The sequence below is a fragment of the Chelonia mydas genome, chromosome 17, assembly GCF_015237465.2.
Source record: "Chelonia mydas isolate rCheMyd1 chromosome 17, rCheMyd1.pri.v2, whole genome shotgun sequence".
In the NCBI taxonomy this organism is placed as follows: domain Eukaryota; kingdom Metazoa; phylum Chordata; order Testudines; family Cheloniidae; genus Chelonia; species Chelonia mydas.
Window position 1 is genome coordinate 6,994,410 of NC_051257.2, and position 20,883 is coordinate 7,015,292.

A 20,883-nucleotide genomic window follows, 5' to 3' on the forward strand; every position below is an offset into this window, starting at 1 on the left:
CCTGGTAGCATGGAAGTGCATGGACCAGGACCCCACTGCGCTGTGTTAGGCATTGTACGAATGCCACAAAAAGACAGTCTCTGCCTCCAAAGAGTTTAAGGGCTTTGTCTCATCTGCTTTGCATTCCCTCATTTTTATAAAAAGAAAAGGAGGACTTGGGGCACCTTAGAGACTAACCAATTTATTTGAGCACAAGCTTTCGTGAGCTACAGCATGGAATGCATCCGATGAAGTGAGCTGTAGCTCATGAAAGCTTATGCTCAAATAAATTGGTTAGTCTCTAAGGTGCCCCAAGTACTCCTTTTTCTTTTTGCGACTACAGACTAACACGGCTGTTACTCTGAAACCCTCATTTTTATCTGATGAGAGTGCTGACTGGGGCTCTGGTGCAGCAGTGCCTTACCAATTAATAAACACATACAACCCTCAAATAGAAAGCAGTGCCAAGGAGACATATAGGTTATGCTCCCTTGGCCACAGCGACCCTCAATTTCTTCTGTGTGTGTAGGGCACCTTGGGGTCCCGGGTTGTGACTGGGGCTCCTCCGAGCTCCTGCAATACAAATAATCCATTTCCCGGGCGTGTCCTTGGGTCGCCGCCTCCCCGTCCCTGCAGGGTGTGCACCGAGTCTGCAAGTGCTCAGCCTGCTCTGTGCGGCCTCCCCGCCCCGGGAAGCTGCAGGGCTGAGGGCGCAGGAAACCCAGGGCAGGGCAGGCTCCGGGCTGCTGAATATTGAATAGGACGGGGGAGAGGCTGGGCTTGGCGAAGGGGCGGGAGGAGAGAGGCAGGAGGGGCGGGGCAGGATTCATCCTCCGCGGGCAGGAGGCTGGCTGGTCTCCCGTGCCGGCCCGGGGGAAGGCGGCTCGGCCGGGTGCGGGGAGCGAGCCCGGGGCCATGGAGCGCTGGAAGGGCAGAGTGGCGCTGGTGACCGGCGCCTCGGTGGGCATCGGGGCGGCGGTGGCCCGGGCTCTGGTGCAGCGGGGCATGAAGGTGGTGGGCTGCGCCCGGAGCGTGGACAAGATAGAGGTAGGGGGGAGAGGGGATGGGGAAAGGGGGGCGGGGGAAGAAGGGGGCTAGGAAGGGAAGGAGCAATGGGAAGGCGTCTCTGGGGGATTCCCCCCCCCCAACCCCTGAATTTTGGGACCCGGGAGGGGGGGGGGACACTCATCCCCCTCCCCACTGGGGCGCAGCCTCTCCTCCCGCCCCTTTATGGTTAGCGCTCCCGGTGCGGGCTGCGGACAATGCCGGATTCCCCCCCCCCGGCACGTGGGGGAGCCGAGGTGCCTGGGGAGGGGGCAGCTCGGAGCCAGGGGGTCTAGGGGCAGGTTGACGGGTCCCTCTCAGCAGCTGTGAAGGGGGAAAAAAAACCTTCCAAGGGGCGGCCCGGAGCGGGGATGGGGGATGAAAGAGATCTGGGGACTCAGTGCAAGCAGCCCTTGTCCCCATTATTCTTCCAGTGCATTTTGGGGGCAGGGAAGGGGTTGGGAAGTTGGGGGGAGGCCCTCAAACTCTTATTCCCCCATCTGAAATTGAGGAGAGCTCTTCCCTTCCCACCTCTCAAGTCACCGGTTAAAGTTGCAGATCCCCTGTGTTGGTTTATAGTCGCCCCCCCTCCCGCCCCCCCAGCCTTACACTCTCTATTGAGCTGTCAGGTTAAAATTCAAGGCCAAGATTTTTCCAAAGTGACTGGTAATTGTGGTTGGCTCCATTATGCCGGGGGGGGGGGGGGGGGTTGTCTCATTTGAGGTGCCTTGAAAGGGACCTGGTTTCCAGAAGGTGGGTTCTTAGCACTTTTTGAGCTTCAGATCCTTTGAAGGGATCTCAGGCTGAGCACCCAAAACCACTAGCCGTTTTTGAAAATCATGGCCCATATTATTTTGAAAGGATCTCCTGTGTGTATTAGAAATAACGTATTTAGCTTAAATTTTAAAACTCAACTGAGTTCTCCTAATTTTTGCTGTTTGTTTACTTTCCACACTTTTCACCTTGGAAAATAGTCCTGTCAATTTCACTTCTGTTTATGAGCCCAGGTTACTCTCTGGTTCTAGCACAATGCTGCAGTGTATGGGTTGCAGACATTTCAGGGAAACCATGACAAAAACTGTTGCCATTGGAATTAAATTGTAAAAATTCCTGGAAATATTTCTATTGGTGTTAGGATTTCTAAAGATGAGTTTTTACAAAACCTAAATTTAGGGAAAAAATTGACCTGAGTGTCCCTCTCGTTAAATAATACTAATAAAACACTTGAACCTCAGTAGATGAAAAGATGTATAGAAGTGCCAAGTATTACATTATGCAGCTGAGTGTATATTAAAATGAAGCAGAAAGGAGGGTTGGATAGTAAAGGGTGTGTTGGTTAAGGAGGACTACAGGGAAAAAAGGTCAGATAGTGTTATGAGGGTAGGGGGACCAGACAGCAAATGTGAAAAATCAGGACAGCGGGTGGTGGGGTAATAGGAGCCTATATAAGAAAAAGACCCCAAAATCAGGACTGTCCCTATAAAATCGGGACATCTGGTCACCCTACATGAGGGAGATTGTGCAGGGTAGTTGGGTAAGGCGGCATTTTGCTTTACAAGGGCTTACCTCCATTGCAGAATTGTATGATGTTTGAAAATGATTGCGAACAAATAAGTTAGCTGACATGATTCTGACCACATCTAAGTGGACAATTTGTATTCAGAATCATCATCAGGTCAGCTAAGTGTGATTCATGATCAGTCAGCTGATATGAAGCTAAACACCATTTGTCCTGGTCTAGACAGACCACTCAGATATGGTCAGCAGCATCCTGTCAGCTAATTCAACTGTTAAAAGTTATGTTCCAGCACAATACAATTTTGCAGTGTAGAAAATCCGTAAGGGATAATAGAGGGATAGTGGTGAGATTACAGAGGGAGTTTGGTGCATAATGATGAACATATCTTGTAACAAGATAACCTTAACAACTAAGTGACCTCATGACTATATTTCTGTAAAAACCTCATGTGCTCATCCTCCTCTTTCCCTCATCTGTTATGGCTTTCACTTGTTGTTTTATGGCTACCAAACCTAAACTCTTTGGGGCAGAAACTGCACCGTGCTCTGTTAGAAAAGTTTCTGGGACATTTTGACTGTTACCCACATTAAGATAATAAATACCATAGTATAAATACTTTGAGTGTAAATTTTATAAAAATGTAGCTGGAGAGGTGAAGAATGGTTTAGTATTCTGCATAACTGTTCACGCCAGTTTGAAACCTAGTGTTTATGAATGTGTATTATTTCCAGAAAGGGCTGTGAGTGAAGTTCACTAAAGATACCCAAGTCACCTGTGATTGTAAGGGTGAAATACATTCACGTATACACTTTTTTTTGGGTAAGACTACACGTTGTCTCATATCTGGTGGTTGCTGTTATAATGGTCAAAGGCACATTTAATTGACTCACCTAGCAATAAATGTAAAATATATTCTCTCCTTTGCCAGCTTGATTACACTTTGTACAATAATTCAGTTTTATTACAAATCTTTTAGGCCCCCAACTCATCAAAACAGTTAAACACATGTTTAACTTTAAGTTCAATCTTGAATTCACTGGGTCCTACGTATATGCTTAAATGCTCGGATGAACTGGGGCTTCAGTGCGTAAGTTGGAAAGTCATTTTTGGAGTCGAGGTACACCACTAGCCAACTATAATTATATTCCTCTCAGAAATCACTGGGTAGCAGTTACTTATTATATTTTTATTAGGTTACATCTAAAACACACACACACGTGTGTGTGTGTTCTATTTTGATTGTTAAATTTGTTGCCTCGCAGTTTAGGTTTAAATCCTTTGAGGGGAAGTAGCTTGTTAATCTAGTTGGGAAAATTTAGGTTTCGCTAGAGAGTAAGGCATGCTTTTTTTTCCTTTTTATTATGGAAAGATTCCCAAAAGCTTGATTTATCCTTTGTCCAGACAGATCTTTCTGTGCAATATTGGCTCTACAGAGCTAGTTAAAAGCTAAGCAGTAGCATGGTTTATGTAAATATTGGCAGCTTCTAATGATCTCCAGCAATGTATCTGGAAATTTGAGGTATACTAAAAATGCTGGCTTTATTGTTATGCCCCTACAGAGAGAGGGAAAAAATACTTCCCAACAAGCCTGAATTTGGAGGCTAGAGCTTGGGGGATGGGGTGGCAAGACTCTGAAGACAGAAAATACATGTAAATAGAATATAGTGAAGCTTTGGGAGAGTGGCTGTGGTAATAGAGAAGAATACCTGAGACATCTAGGGAACATGGGAAGGAGGATGTAAATATCATGGCCAATAAGGCTTTGGGAAGACTTCTCTCTCAGAAGGATTTGATACCCCAGCTGCTTGTTTATTTTATTCAGGTCAGTTTCTTGGCTTTATTATCAATAGGGCTGCTGCAAATACATGTTTAATAGTCTCTGTTTGCCTTGTATAGTCTAGCCATGCAAATGAATTTCAACTTTTTCTTTCATCAGCTCTTCCCCTGAGATTCCTGCCCTGTTTCTAATCAGATTTTTCACAAAGCTCTTTGTTCAAAGAGAAGAATTGGAGGTTGTACCGTTAAGTTTTAAACATAACTCAACCAAAATCCACCTTTATTTACCACCTACTGCCTGTATTTAAGATATCATTTTATTGTTTTTTAGCTTCTGTGTTGTAGGAAAGTATTATTTTAAAATTGTCTGAAAAACAGAATTGGTTTATGTTCTGAGCTGACTGGGGGCCACGCAGCATTTTAAGGCACTTATATTTTACGTGTGGTTTAATACATTTTATCTAGGCCATGTAAATCCATCTGAACATTGGAGAAATGCTGATCTTGCCATAATTGAGGTTAAAATAGCTTTTCATTTTAAACACAGTTTTGTCCCTACAGCAAACTTCCCTAGAACTAAACCAAATTAGCTGAAATGTTATAGATGTGATTTTTTTTGTAATGCCAGTGTAGGAAATTTTTTGGGCAAGCCTAAGGTATATGAAACAAGTTATTTGGGACCATGTTGATATATATATTTTGGGGACACCAAAACTCCAAAATGGTTTGGCCTAAAACCTCCAAATGGGTTTTAATCTGTTGGGGTTGGCAAGGACTGGTACCTTGGAGTAGTTTTGTGGATGGAATTGTGCAGTTATTTGAAGCAGTTTTTGCATAGCTTAACAACTCCGTGGAGTTTATAAACTCTGGATGGCCACCACGTGGGGAGAGGCAGAGGGAAACCACATAGGGGAGAGAGGAGTGGGCTGGTATTCAGGGGAGCAGAACAGAGAGAGCCGCATGTGTTGCGAGATGAGAGTTACACCTAACCAGTCAGGAAGCAAAAACAATGTAATGTGACCCATCTAGCCAATCAAAATTAACGAATATATTTTGAGTTTAAAATATTAGATAACCACAATTACCTTCTTCTAAGCAAGCTATGATAGTCGTATTTGCCAGATAACTCTGAACAATGAATGAATCTGAAAAATGTATAAGTTGGTTGTGGATGATTTGCAAATAGAGAATGGTCATAAGGGCAGATTCTCAGCTGCACAGATCAACATCACTCCAGTGAAAGCAAGGAGCTAAGCTGATTTACCAACTAGAATCAGGCCTTCAATTCATTAAATATATTGTTCCCTATGAGTTATTCATTTTGCTTTAGTTTAAAACCAAAGCCAAGTACTCCAGTCTCGACTCCACAGGTAAACCCTGCAAAGAAGGGGAATTTATGTCTGTAGTCACAGGCTACAAACTTCTTAAAATCTTCATCAGGTCCTACTTCATTTAAAAGTCCTCCATCAGATATCTCCATCTTACAAAAGGTAAAAAGAGAAAATCCTGACTCCACTTAAGTCAATGGAAGTTTTGCCACTGATTTCCGTGGGCAAAGATTTTACCCAGAGTCCGAGCCAAAGCCTATTGAAGTCAGTGGAAAGATTCTTATTTACTTCAGAAAGCTTGGGATCAGTCCCTGTGAGCACAGGGCAGAATTAAGGAATTTGGAGTGGCCTCAAATCAGTATTGCCAGCCCCAAGTATTCAAAACTCACAAGTCAGACTCCAAAATACAAAACATTTTTTGGGGACTGATCTTTATTTGTCCTCTGGTTTTTCAGCCATTGGTGTGTTTGTGGGTAACATTTTCAAACTTTTCTCCACAACCATGAGAGCTAGTAGCTTACTTTAAAAAAAGCTGAGTCTCATATCATCACGTGACTCCAGGGGCTGGGGCTTTAAGAAGAACACCTCATATTTTGAGAGTCTCAATAAATGTGTGACAGTAGCAACACTGCGTTTCCATACATTCTAATATTTTGAGGGTCAGGAGGTGCTGTGTTTTATTTTTAAAGATATAATCTTAAAGGTCACCCGTACAGGACAAAACAAACAAAGCATCTTTATGAAATGTAACAAAGGCGTGAAAGGTGTTTTTTTTTTTTTCTTTTTTTGTGTACACTAGAAATTCAGGTTTTGTCTAACCGGATGCTTCAGAAAAACTACGAGGATGATGAGATCATAACAGACGGAGAGCTGAGCAATTTGTCATGGGGGAAACTGGTTTATTGTCAGATTATTTAAAACTCTATTGTCTTTTGGCTATTTAACATTTCCTTTTTCTTTGTAATATCTTGTAAATGATGCCATTGTATGAGTTTTCCTTTAAAAAAGAAGCCATTTCCCGTATCGCCTTGGTCACAAGTCCTTCTAAACTAGCTCTATAATAGCTTTCATTATGGGGTGATTGGTTAGCATCAGATCCTCCTAAAAACTTGCTGTTTGCTAGAGAAGCATAGCAGAACTTGTCAATAAGATTGTGATCTGTGGAGGGTCAGGTTAGTCCATTATGATAATGAAGTGCTCTAATCTGAAGTTGGATAACATTATACATATGCAAGAGTAATGCTTTGTCATAATCTGTCAACGATTGTTTACCCCAAATTTTTTATAAGGTCAGAACCCCTGGGTTCTGTTCCCATCTTTGTCTGATTCTCTGTGCCTCAATTTATTGATCTGTAAAAGGGAGATGCACTTGCTTACTTAACTCACCAAGTGTGTTAGGATGCGTAATTATTTAGGGCTTGATCCAAAAGCCCATTGAAATCAGTGGGAGTTTTACCATTTATTTTATAAGGCTTTGGATCAGGCCCTTAATGTTTGTAAAGCAGTTTGTGGTTTTTAGGTGAAAGGAGTTATACAGATGAAAATTATTATTGACATTCCATGGGAGGCTTTGGTAAAGTGGCCTTTTATCTTGCTATTTCCTTTTCATTTAATCTTCATTATCATATCTTTAGACTGGCATTAAATCTGCACAGTTCCTAATACGCCTTTGCTTTTTTAGGTATCCATAAGCACTGGCATATGGTAATGCTTACATCTGAACCTTTTTGAAAAATTGCAGATAATATCCTGCAAGTGGGTTGCGTGGTTTACTTGGTGCTAGAGTTTTTATATATTTAGTTAATCGAGTTGGACTGGTCTTTGTGAAACTGTACTCCTCACTCCACTCAGCTACATTATCCATCCATTCACAAAGGAGTTCTGCCCTGCTTGTATGAAACACAAACATGAATGAATGTTCGCTCTGAAACGTGAATCACAGATGATCACCTTTCACAACATTTACTATCCGGTGGAGCAACATAATACCATTGTAACATGTATACAGACTTGCATTTAAAGTGGCGTTTTACTGAATATTGGACTTCTGCTGGGCCTCTCTGGTACAGTAGTACTGGTTAGTTTACTGAGTTGTGTAACTGATGTTGGTAATTGCACAAAACTTTTAAAGGAGAGACTTTCCAAAGCATCTGAAAGATTTAGGGCAGGAAAGTCAATGAGGCTTGTGCTCTCTAAATCTCATAAGTGCTTTTGAAAATCTCAGCTTAATGGTCTTTGTTACTCAAACTTTTCTGACAAAAGTACATTGTGTATAATGTGGACCTCAGAAATGCTCTCTTTTAAAATCTTTGCTTTTTATTAAAACCAGCACAAAATGCACAGTTTATACTGGTAATTTATTTGTATATAGATTGTGTTACAGAGTACCCAAGTGTCCCAGATAAGACCAAGTTCCATATTCTAATTCTGTTTAGATTCTTATGTCACTGTAGAATCTGAGCATCTTCGTTGTGCATGAAGTAATGCACTAACATCTGTCTTGTGTGGGCCATTCTTTCTCTCCGCCTGTCCCCGGGGCGGAATTGGATGTGCAGTGTAGTGATTTGTTTTGCTAGGGTTTTGGTTGATTGGTTGGTGGTCATAGTTAAGTGTCCACACGGCTCTGTTTTTGTGTTAGAGGAGACAAGGTTAAAGAAGTGCAGCTTGCACTTGGAACAGAGGGTGGGAGGTTTCTGGTGGTCCTTAGCTCCCAGGGAAGGTCATTCCGCCGTCTCAGACTGGCCCCCAAGAAAGCTGTTTCCTGCACTGACAAGCTTTAACCTTATGTTTGTAGAAAGTTCCATTTTGGAATGGAGTTGTTAACCATAGTCCTCATCTTGGAGATGTAGGTGATCTTTTAGATATCCTGGGTGCAGGCCCTTCAGCACCTTGAGGGTAAAGGCCTTGAACTTGACTATGGGAAACCAGTGTAAAGAGTGGAGGTCAGGTTTGTGTGCTAGGCATTATACAAACACATAGGAAGACATGAACCCTGCCCCAAAGAACTTAGAATCTAATTTGAAAGTTGCAAAAAGGCACAACACAATTCCCATTGAAGTCAATGGAAAGTCTCCGGTCGACTTCAGTGGCAACTGGATTGGGTCCCAAGTGAGTGAAACCAGGGGTACTGGAACATTATTTTTAGTGGGGGTGCTGAGAGCCATTGACCTAAACTGTAAACCCTCTATATGATGGAAACCACTTGAAGCCAGAGGGTGCAGCAGCACCCCCAGCACCTGTAGTTCCAGCGCCTATGAGTGTAACAAATATTAGCTGGGAAGTGGGGAGAGAGGACAAAGGCAAGGTTAAAAAGAACATGTGGTTACATAGATTCATTTATAACTTGGTGATTTCAAATAAGTCAGACTGCTATCCCTGACTGCGGCTCCTCTGAGCCATCACTCTAAGGCTAGTTTCTTGTAGGCATCACAGGGGCAGTGGGTCTTGAGTAGGGAGAGGGATAGCTCAGTGGTTTGAGCATTGGCCTGCTAAACCCGGGGTTGTGAGTTCAATCCTTGAGGGGGCCGTTTAGGGATCTGGGGCAAAAATTGGGGATTGGTCCTGCTTTGAGCAGGGGGTTGGACTAGATGACCTCCTGAGGTCCCTTCCAACCCTGATATTGTATGATTCTATGATATGAAAGATGAGTGGACCTATGGATTAGTTCAGGGAGAGCATTTCATGTGTAAAGGGCAGTGTGGAAGGAAGCCTGGTCATGTCTGGGAGAGAAGCAGGCAAATGGAGTGCTCACGGCTGACATCAGTGGGAGCGATGGGAGCAATGCAGTGAGAGACAGGAGCAGATGAGCCGGGAAGGGAATTAAAGGGGAAGAGAAGCAACCTGCGTTTGACGCAGTGGGAAATGGGAAGGCAGTGGAGGGGTCAAAAGGAGCCACGGTGACATGGACTATTTGAATGGATTGGAGAGAGGCAGTGTGGGTGCTGAAGAAGCAATAATGAGGGAGGAGGCAAGAGTAGGCAAGGCGGTTGGTACAGTATGTATCTCACTGATTAAAATCTAATACATTGATAGATAAACCATCGTAACTCTTGTATATAGAAAATAAATCCAAGCCATCTTTAACTGGGGAAGCATAAATGGTACGGTTTAAAAACAAAACCAGATAATCATATTCATAATCTCTAATCCTTCTAAGGTAAACTGGCTGGAACCACCATGTGTAGATGTTTTATAACCTACTGCAAATTGGTGACTGAGAGAATATGTAATCTTGTGGGGGAATTTATCTAGGGCAATAAATGCTATGTCAAGATTTCTTAATCTCTCGGAAAATCAGATAAGAGGAAGAGGCAAGATTACAAAGGAGTTGCCGAATTGTGGTTTGGGCTTTTAAGTGGTGGTGGGAGTGGTACGCTCTTTACTTGACTTTGAATAAAAGTAAAATGTTAGAGCTGGTCAAAAATGTTGTGAAAAATGAAAAATTTTGGATCAGTTCTATGAAATAGAGCATGGGCCACTATTATTTAGTTAGAGCATCGTTTGGTTTCCGTGAGTACAGTACTTGCTGTGTGGTTTGATTTGGATCAATAGTTATTTTATCTGTGTGGCACAATAAAGAGCTAGCTGAGTCATTTGGATTTATCCTATATAATAATGTCCCGTAGTGATGGTCTAAAATAAAATACTGTACAGGCCCAATCCAGCAACTGTGACTCCCATAAAAGTTCATTACTCAATTTAAGTCAGTTTCTCACTAGCGAAAGTCTTTAAATCTTAATCAGTGCACTACGCTTGTGAGTAAGGGTTACGTGTGTCAGTTGTACAATTGTGGTGGTCTTTTATAATTAAAGTTTGGAGGAATAAGATAACCCTGCTTTTTCTGTGCAAGTCTGCTAAATTAATTTGGCTAAAGACTTGTTTTTAAGTGGGAATCCTTGAGGCATTTAAGCAGTAATACAGTTCTTGGTGGGTACGGAAACCCAGTATTTCCAAGTTTTCCAACGTTTAAGTACAGGTGTATTCAATGTTCTTGAAGGGTACAGGCACTGCTGGTCAACCTTGATTCCGCATTACTAAAGTTTTTGGGCAATGCATGTATTAAAGTCGAGCATGTACTTAAGTGCTTTGCTGGATTGGCCCAGAGCATTTAGTACTTTGCATTAAGCGACTCACTTGTGTGGTTTCTCTTATCCTCTGTGTGGGAGAAGAATTGTGTGTACAAGCAGTGTTTCATTCTGGGTGTTGGACTCTGTGATCTGCAAGGCTTTTTCCATCTTGAATTTCTGACTTCTGTTTCATAAAACGGTTCTGTAGTGTAGTCTGAAACCTGCGTGTGTGAATATAGCATTTTTCGCTGGGTGTTGAGAAGGGCACCCTGACAAATTTGTGAGTGTTGTAACTGAGAAGACTTGGTAACACAGCTGAATATTTAAAAAACTCATGTTTCTAAAGTAACAAGAAAATTCAAGCAATATTTGAGATCTGTTCATGTCACTGAGAATAAAATATCCCATCTCCTGGCTGTACTGGCTGATACAACATTCTCTGCTCCTCTTACTTAAAAATGTAATGCATCAGTTACATTTTGCAACACTCTACACCTGAGATAAAATTTGAGTATTTATTGGTAAGCGTAGGGTCTATATGGTTTGGAGGCATAATAAAGGCAGCTGAACATCCTGTCACTTGTAACAGTGTGCTTTTTTTTATTAGAATGCAGGAACATATTAAATGTTTTCCTCTGTAAGAAGAGGCTTAGAGTAGAGAGAGAGAGAGAGAGAGAGAGAGAGAACAAAGCTGCTCCTATGGGATATGAAAATGAATTCCATGTGTAAGCATGAAACCAGATAGCAAGTCACTCTGCTACTCCTTCTTTCTATCAGCTAGCAGAACATTACTCTGTGTAATTTTCAGGGACATATTTGTGCTAATTTAACCAGTACAATTATAAGAAGGCTTTCAACGTTAAATCATGTATTATTAACACAACACAGTAGGTGGTAGAATGCTGCACAATAAGACAAGTGGGCTAAGCATAGAGTCCCTCTGCCTAGAGAATTTACAGTCAAAATTCTATGTCATCCTGTTCTCTTTCAGGTCCATTCAGACTGGATTGTATACCCTTAGCTGGTGATTTTCTCTTTTGCCTACCGACCTTAGTCGTCAATGTACGGGTTGTATATTCATGTGATAAAAGTGCTCATCTGGGCTGGAAGAAATCCACTCTCCTCAACCCCTTGGCTGTGGAACTATACCTAAAACTACTATTTTAAAACTGTGGGTCTGGATTAACCCCCCTCTCTTGTCCTTATGCACATCCCAACCAATCCAAATAGACAAGAAAAACAAAGGGTAAGAGAGAATACAGGCACAGAGAGGCGAGGTGACTTGTCCATGAACAGCGTCAGGAGTAGAATCCAGGCCCCCTGTGTCCCGGTCCAGTGCCCTATCCACTGGACCACGCTGCCTCTTGCTCAGCTCTCTCGTTTTCTATTTAACCAGATGGGTTTGGAGTACAGAGGTCGATTTTTCGTTTCTTTTTGTCTAAATGTAATAGACTTCAGAAGCGTATTCACCTCACCCGTGTTAATTCTGTCCATGTTTTATTTATGTGTATTCTTCCTTTTAACGGTGAGATGCTAGTTGCTAAAGAGGACGTTGTGGTCCATGTCGCAGCATTAAGCGTGGGACACAACATTACAAGACTGAGACAGGGTTAAAGTATTTCCTTGGCTCCCTGCCACTCCACCACAAGAGGGGAACATCAGAGACGCGTGTTGTCTCGTCGTCTGTGTGCTGCACACACAACACAATCCAGACACAGCAGGGGGAGGCAGGCGCGTTACGCTGATGCCCTGGGGACACAGCTGCAGCAAAAAAATAGCAGACGGAGCACAGCTCTGACTGTAGCAAAAGGATGAGTTCAGTGGGATCCTTGCTTAGACTTGATGCAGCTGTGCTAACCACTGCTCAGGGGGCTACCTCGTATTTCATTACATTTAGCGGCTGCTTAGGGGGATTGAAAACTGTTTCTAAACTAGCTGCTGGTATGCACAGGGCTAAACTGCATTCACATCTGCTTTGCCAGGGTCAGGATGAGTTGTGAAATGCTTTTTAAACACCTTTCTTTCTAGTTTATATAAGGATCATCCTCCCATCCTAGCTGTATTCATTTGGGGCCAGATCCTCAGCTGGTGTAAATTGGCTTCGCCCATGGAACTGTCAGTTTAGACAGGCTGAGGATCTGGTCCCATTTCAGAAAAGTTGATAGGTCATTAGGCTGTTGGTTTCCCTATAGGAGAAAAAGTTTAAAAGGTAGTGAAATTTTTGGTGGTTTTATCCTTCTCATTGCTCCTTACTTCCTCTGCCACCCTTTCCTTTTCTCTAAGATTTGCAAATACATGTTCTTTATTTGCCAGCACTGATCGTGGTTGCAATGTACCTTGGAGATAGGTGGCAAGGTGGAGTGAGCCTTAACTATGTTCTAATACCAGTATGCATTATGAAATTGTGCTCACGGCTGCCAAGGAATCTAACTGTAGATAATTTGACAGGTATCCAAAGGTACTTTTGCTCTTTTCGTCTGTAGATCTCAAAATGCTGTAGAAAGATGGGTATCGTTCTCCCCATTTTACAGATGAGAAAACCAAGGCACAGATTGATAAAGTAACTGGCTTAAAGTCACATATCAGGTCATTGGCAGGGCAGAGGGTAGCACTATCTCCCAGCCCATGACTCTTTCCACTGGACCATACTACCTCTTTCTATGATCTGTGTTTCTCTTGGAGAATAATTTTTCCATCTTAAATCCTCCTTTAAGTCCTGCATTGAGGCAACTTTCTAGCTGAGGAGGCCTAGATGTGGCTTCCTCTGGAAACAGGTAGTGTGACCCCCGGGAACATTTGAGCAGTGTGAGGTGCTTCCTTTCTTCTCCTCTTGGTTTTAACACACATCCGTGAACAGTCAGAGATCCATACACGTCTTCCCTTTGACAATTTGCATTAAGGTCGCCTGTGTCAACTGTCATTTACTTCATTAACCTATAGGCTTTTTTAAAATGTTGTGAATTCATTGCTTGTGAACGTTCCTGGATTGACAGCCCAGGAAACTGAGGTCTTCTATGTACAGAACATGCACAGCTTACCCACACAGCCCCGCCTGCGTTCCTTACCCTGACTCAGGTCGTTCAGCCTAAGGATGAGAGGGAGCTCAGCTGTCTCTTTCAATCTTAGCCTCTCTGCTAAAAAAAATAACAAACTGGGAACTTTTTTCCTTTTCTCTCTCCACACATCTGGCCATTAGGAATTGGACCACTTACATTGGAAGCTCTTTGAGGCAGGGACCATCTTTTTGTTTTGTGTTTGTACAGCGCCCAGCACCATGGGGTCCCAGGCCACGACTGGGGCTCCTACGTGCTACTACAATAAAAAATGGATGAATGAGTTAGTATCTTATTATTATTTATTATCACACAGGCCACCCAATTTCCACCAAATGCAACAACTTTCAGCCACTACTAATCTAGGATGGATTAGGATAAGGGACTGAAAAGTAAAAGGTTCAGGATCCCATTACATAGTTCCCTTAGCCAGCCATTCCCCCCATGTTCTTAATAAACAGGACAAAACAGGAGGACCAGAGAGACCCAAACTAGCAAAGGGGATTGTTGGGAGATCAGACAGGATATAACTGGTTTCACAAGTGTGTTTTGATTTTTCCTTGGATTGCTTTTATAATTGATATTGTGTCCTACAAAACAACTTTTTTTGGTAGGCTGTACACAGCGTGATACAATGTGGCTCCAGTTACAAGCTTTAACAGGTTAATTTTAATGCATTTGTGACAGTTATTGATCAAAGGTAACATTTATAACCAAGGCCTACTTTGTCAAGGTTAGATGTTGCTCAAGAAACAGCCTTTGATCAGATGAGCTATTGACTGTAAATTCTAGACGCCCAGCTTCTTAACAGATTAGTGCTTTCCTTTTCAAGCAAGCTTTAAGTAGGAGGAGGGGGAAGAGAAATGCCGGGCCTCAGTCTCCCTGCTATATGCACATATATAAACGTTCACTCTTTAAAACCCCCCGATATATCCCACTTGTATATTTATTATTTTTAATTATTGGTAGTACAGTAAGGCCAAGAGAGAGCCCAGTGGAGATCAGGGCCCCAGTGTGCCTGCAGTGAAGTCCCTCCTGAAGAGTTTACATTCTAAACAGACAGACAAAAGGAGGAACACAGGCACAGAGAAGAAATGATTTGTCCAAGATTATTGCCAGAGCCAAGAATTCAAATCAGTACCGGTCAAACGCCCTATTCATATACAGCTCATAGAGTAAATGCAAGCAACCTGCATAAGAGCTGTAGCCATATCAGGTGCTACTGTATTCCCCTCTTGCAAGGAAAGCCCCATTGCGTTGGGCTAGTACTTGGATAAGACACCGCCAAGGAAAAGCTAGGTTGTTTGCAATTCAGTAGCCAGCACTCTTTCCTCCTAGTCAGCACTGAACCAAGGTACTAGGATGTGTGGCACTGTTTTTGACATGTGACCTTGTCGGGATCTTGCGGACATTAACAATCCAATGGCATTTTCCACAAGAACAGGAATGCTGGCCCAATTCCAGCTCATTACATTCTGTCTCCTTAATAAATTCCCCCTCCAGCTTCAGGTAAACATGGCAAATTTACTTTGTCCTAAACAGTTGTGTAGATTTTAGGGTTGCCAGGCATCCGGTTTTGGACCAGAACACCTGGTCGAAAAGGGACCCCGGCGGCTCTGGTCAGCAGTGTCGACTGGGCTGTTAAAAGTCCGGTCAGCGGCACAGCGGCGCCCGGGGCTAAGGCAGACTCCCTGCCTGCCCTAGCTCCATGCAGCTCCCGGAAGCGACTGCCAGGTCTCTACAGCCCCTAGGCGCCGGGGCGGCCAGGGACCAGGAGGCTCCACGCGCTTCCCCTGCCCCCAGCACCGGCTCCGCAGTTCCTGTTGGCCAGGAACCGCGACCAGTGGGAGCTACGGGGGGCAGTGCTTGCATGCGTGAAGGCAGAACACACCACGCAGAGCCACCTGCCCGTCCATGCACCTAGAGGCTGCAGGGACCTGGCAGCTGCTTCCTTGGCACCGCAGTAAGTGCCGTCGGGACCCTGCCCCAGCCCGGAGTCCCCTTCCACACCCCAAACCCCTCATCCCTGGCCCCACCCCCAGACGGAGCCCTCACCTCCCCCAACCCCCTGCCCCCACCCGGATTCCCCTCCCAAACCCTATCCCCGGGTGGGATTTATTTTATGGCAGTGTAAACTGCTTCAGTAATTGTGGGTCTTTAAGCTTAATTTGTTCATATTTATCAAATTATCCTTTCAGTTCTTTTGAGTCCAACCCGAACTTCCCAGCATTTGGTACCTCTGGTTCAGTTTGGTATTGTGTTCAAAATCTTTCCCAGTCCTGAGCTTGAAGTTCCGAGAACACTAGATCACTAAGACCTGGGTAGCCTTAATTTTCTGAATACCACTAAATGCTAATCACTTTAAACCACAGTAATTGGTGCCAGAATTATAAAATATAAAGCAAGAGGAAAGCTTTAGACCCTATATGTACTTTGTACAGTATTTTGGTTAGTTAACTAAACGCTAAATTCTCTCTCAGTGTATGCACATGGGAGTAAATTAGGTTCTAGGAAAATTGCAAAGATGACTCTCAAAGCTACCCTTCTACTCCAGACTTATTTCTTTCTGTCCAGTCTAAAATCTTGGCCCGTCTCTCTGATATCTAGCCATCAGCTGAAGTTCAGCATGGCTAAAACAGAGCTCTTCGTCGTTCCTCCCCCAAATCCCTCCTCACTACTTCCTTTCTTGATCACTGGGGACAACATTAGTATCCTACCTGTCACTCAGGCCTGTAACCTGGGCATCCTCTTCGATTCGGAACTCTTTCTAGGTCCTCCCATCCAGGCTGTGTCTAAGGGTTTGTCTATGCCAACAGATAGACCAGGGCAAGCTGGGGTGTGACTCTACTCCACACTAGCCTGCTGTGGTCTAAGTGTCCTTGTGCACACTACTACCGTATGTTCACAGTTTGTGAGAATGCTTCGCTCTAGTCCTCCTTCAAACAGGACAAGATCAAAGGGCTCGAAAGAACTGTTAAATTACGTCAGCAGCATGCATCCAGGTAGTGAGGCCGGTCAGTGCCAAGTAGATTTACAGCCCAGCTTACTGAAGTCGTCGTCGTGTAGATAAGCCCTAAATCTTGCTGATTATTTCTGCATAACATCTCTCACATATGACCTTTCCTTTCCAGCCACACAGCTAAAACTCTTGCCTAGCTTTCATCAACTTGCCTCCTGATAACTGCAGCATTCTTCTCTCTCGCTTTGTGAAGTGCAGTCTTGTCTTGCTCATGTCCGTTCAGAATGCTGCTTCAAAGGTCATTTTCCAAACCCATTGCTTTTATCATGCTGCCTTGCTCTCTGAATCACTTCACCAATGGTCCCTTCTCTGTCTCAACAAACACCAGCTGCTCGTATCAGAGGGGGAGCCATGTTAGTCTGTATCTACAAAAACAACAAGGAGTCCGGTGGCACCTTAAAGACTAACAGGTTTATTTGGGTATAAGCTTTCGTGGGTAAAAACCTCACTTCTTCAGATGCATGGAGACTTGTTTTCACCTTCAAAGCTCTACATGTCTTATTCCCACCATATCTGCCATCTATAGTTCACTATTGAAATGTCAATGCCCGCCTCCAACTGGCCATGACGTTAGCCCCAAGGACCTGCTTGTTAAATTTTCAAACAAGCTCCATCGTGCTTTCTCCTACGCTGCCTCTCACACTTGGGAGGAGCTCCCCATAAACATCTGCAAAGCTACCTCATTCTCCTCTTCAGTCCCTCCTAAAAACTCTCCTTTACTACGATTCCTAAAAAAAAAAAATTGACAGCAGCTACGCTGGTGTACCGAGATCACGGTCTGTCATGCTGACCAATATTGTCTCGTTGGTTCTTTGTACTTCCCCGGCAGTCTGTCTGTGCCCCTCTGTTGATCTCTTGTGTTATACTTAGATTGTAAACTCTTTGGGGCAGGGAGAGACCGTCTCTTTGTTCTGTATTTGTACAGCGCCTAGAACCATGGGGTCCTTGTCTATGAATGGGGCTCCTACGTGCAATGGTAAAAAATAAATTTCCTTTCTTGTTGAGGGTAAGTGGTACGTTTTTGCTACTGATGTTTTAGCCTGCCCCTAAGTTAATTAGCCTCAGGACAGAACTGTACAGAACAGCATGCAGCTTGAGAACAGTTAATGAGAAATGTACTCGATTCCAAAATGATTAGCCTGCTGCATCAACCTCAGAAATTGCCTTGGAATTTTCTAGGCTAAATAATAGTTAGGCATTTTGTTAATAGCTTCTTGGTAATATTTCAGTTCATAGTGTCTCTCTAAAATAACTCCGTTTTATAGGTGACAAGATGGGTGAGGTAATATCTTTTATTGGATCAACTTCTGTTGTCTCTGCGTGTCTCAAGAGCTTCTCTCTCTCGCCAACTGAAGTTGGTCCAATAAAAGATATTACCTCACCCATCTAGTCTCTTTCATATCCTGGGACTGCCACGGCTTCAACTACACTGCAAATGTCAGTTTTAAGGAAGACAGTCCCGGAAAGTAATATGAGAACTTTATCCACTGTGATTTTTAATCCTGTATCTTTAAGAAATAAACCGAAACCAGGACTATTTCTCTTGTAGGTAGAAGACACAACACAAGTCGGTAGTGGCTTGCTCCTTCATTAACAGCCCTTTGGTTTATCTGACGTCAACCAGACTATCGTGTGTGCTAAGTTACTCCTGTGTGTTTGCAGGATCAGGCTCATGTGCAGTAACTTGAAAGGATAAAGACAAGGAGTACTTGTGGCACCTTAGAGACGAACAAGTTTATTTGAGCATAAGCTTTTGTGAACTACAGCTCACTTCATCGGATGCTGTAGCTCACGAAAGCTTATGTTCAAATAAACTTGTTCGTCTCGAAGGTGCCACAAGTCCTTCTTTTCTTTTTGCGAATACAGACTAACACGGCTGCTACTCTGAAACTTGAAAGGATAAGGCCAGGTCAGCGTGCAGGGCTATCTCCATTGTCTCCTCTGCATAGTAACGGTGGTGTAGTAGGGAGCTGTTGTGGTCTGAGGATAAAGTCACTGCCGGTAGGCAGTTTAACGGGGTATTGATTCAGGAAGTGGCAGAATGTCGATAGGGAGCACAGGCAGGTAGGTGTGTGTGTGTGTGTGTGTGTGTGTGTGTGTGCGTGTGTGCGCGCCCAGCTGGCTGAGGAGAATATAAATGCTGGGCGGTCTAATAAAGACAAGGTGAACCTTGCTGGCCTGTGTTGCAGTCTTTGTTGTTACCTGTCTCATGTTCAGAAAACTGTAACAACCCCTCAAGCAGCTGTCTCCTGAGTGAACAAGGCGGAGGCCTGATTTTCAGAGGTGCTGAGCAGCCACCGTGTTTACTGACTTCAGTGGGAGAAATCCGGCTCTGAGTGCTTCCTGGTTGTGTTGCCATGGTGGTCTTGGAAGATGCTGCTGCCTGCTCTTTTTGTCTTCCCAGGGGGGTTAGAACCTGCCCGCTGCTTCCCCCCAATGCTGACCGCTGTTATCGAGGAGTAAAAATTGGTCTCCTAAAAGGGAGGGATTTTTGTTTGGGCTGGATTTCCCCTTATTGACAGGAAAGGATTGCAGAGGCTGTGTTAGAGGAAGCACCCCTCAGGAGCACGCAGCTCAGAAAGCTTCTGTGCCAGGGGGGAGCCCCATTAATTTGACACTAAATTGGGCCCCAGACGCAGCTTGCCAGAGGCTTTTTTACGACCTTTAAAAATTTTAATGACCTTCAAAATTTCCTGGCCCCCTGCAAAGGCTTGTTTTTCTTTTGTGGAAGCAAGGGCTGAGAGACATTGAATACTAACTGCCTCTAAGAAACCACCCTTTATTGCCCCTTGACCAGATTCCTTTCCTGATCAATGTGAAAGAGATCCTGTAATTGTGTTTTGTGAGCAGCTGGAACAAATACTTCACTGCACTAAACAGTTTCTCAACCCTTGAATCGAATGAATTGAACACATTTTAAAAAACAAATTAAAAAAAATAACCCTTGGGTGTTTATATTTTTCAAATATGCTTTGAAAATCTCCTATCTCTTCCCCAGTTTTTTTATTATTATTTCTTAATGAGGTTAAAAAAGGACAGCCTCCGATTCAGTACAATCAAGATATTTTGCCATCCAAGCCCGTTATTGTGCCTCAATGGCTGAAATAGAATAAGCATTTATGGAGGAAGAATTAGATAAATCAGACCATCTGCCTAGTCCCACATCTTCCGAATTCATCTTCTGACCACAGTGCTCTGGATCTGTAGCACTGAAGAGGTGGACACTTTTGAGGGTTGGCTATGATTTATATATAGTCCTCTCTGCTTTCTAACCAAAAATAGTCTTGCTTTTTACAGCACAGTTAGAGGTGGACAGAACTGTAGCTAGCCGTAAGAAGGGTGATTAGATTGAATGGAAGGATGGGACAGTGGTTAGGTGATGTACCCAGGGGCGAATTAAGAAATATTGGGGCCCCGGGCACAAAGAACATTTGGGACCCCTACATCCCTCTCTGCCATAGGGCCCCACCCCCAAGGCCCCGCCCCCTGGCCTGGCCCAAAGCCGGGTCATGGTCAGAGCTGCCCAGGGGCCATTGTGAGGAGCTTTGGACCCTTCACTTGCCCTGGGGGACAGGGACACGGGCTGGGGGCTGCTCAGATGCAGGGTCCTGGGCTCACTGGACAGCTCTTACCACAGCCTAGGGCAGTAGTCCCCAACCTGTGGGGCCCACCCCCCTAGGGGGGCACAGAGGAGTGTTTGGGGGGTGCAGTGAGGCCCTGTCCTGCCCCCAGCTCCAGCTGTGGCTCTGCTCCTGGCTGCTCCCCCACTCACAGCCCCCAGCCATGGGCCACAGCCCTGCTCCCGGCCCTGGCTCCCGGGAGAGGCGCAGAATGGGTAAGAGGGGGGTGCATGACCGAAAAAGTGTGGGGACTCCTGGCCCAGGGTGACCATGCTTCCCATTTTGGCCCCAGACGTCCCGACTTTGTGTGTGTGGCAAAACTGGGCATTTGTCCCATTTGCTCTTGCCAGCTGATCATCACGGTGATTAGCTGGCAAGAACGAATGGGACAAATGCTCAGTTTTGCCAAAAAGGAGCTGGGGGCAGTGTGAGCGGGGGAAGAGGTGAACTTCGGTGCACTCGGGCCAGCCCTGCCCAGG

The 20,883-nt window shown here is 44.3% G+C and overlaps 1 protein-coding gene across 1 annotated transcript in view; it reads left to right on the forward strand.

The window, feature by feature from the left end:
* Positions 1–771: 771 nt before the first annotated feature.
* The window catches only part of DHRS11 (dehydrogenase/reductase 11), a 66,122-nt gene continuing 46,010 nt past the window's right edge, over positions 772–20,883 (forward strand). Inside the window, exon 1 of the mRNA XM_037880316.2 lies at positions 772–1,026. Within this exon, the coding sequence (XP_037736244.1) occupies positions 895–1,026 (132 nt within the window). The 5' untranslated portion in view covers positions 772–894. The remainder of the gene's footprint in view (positions 1,027–20,883) is intronic.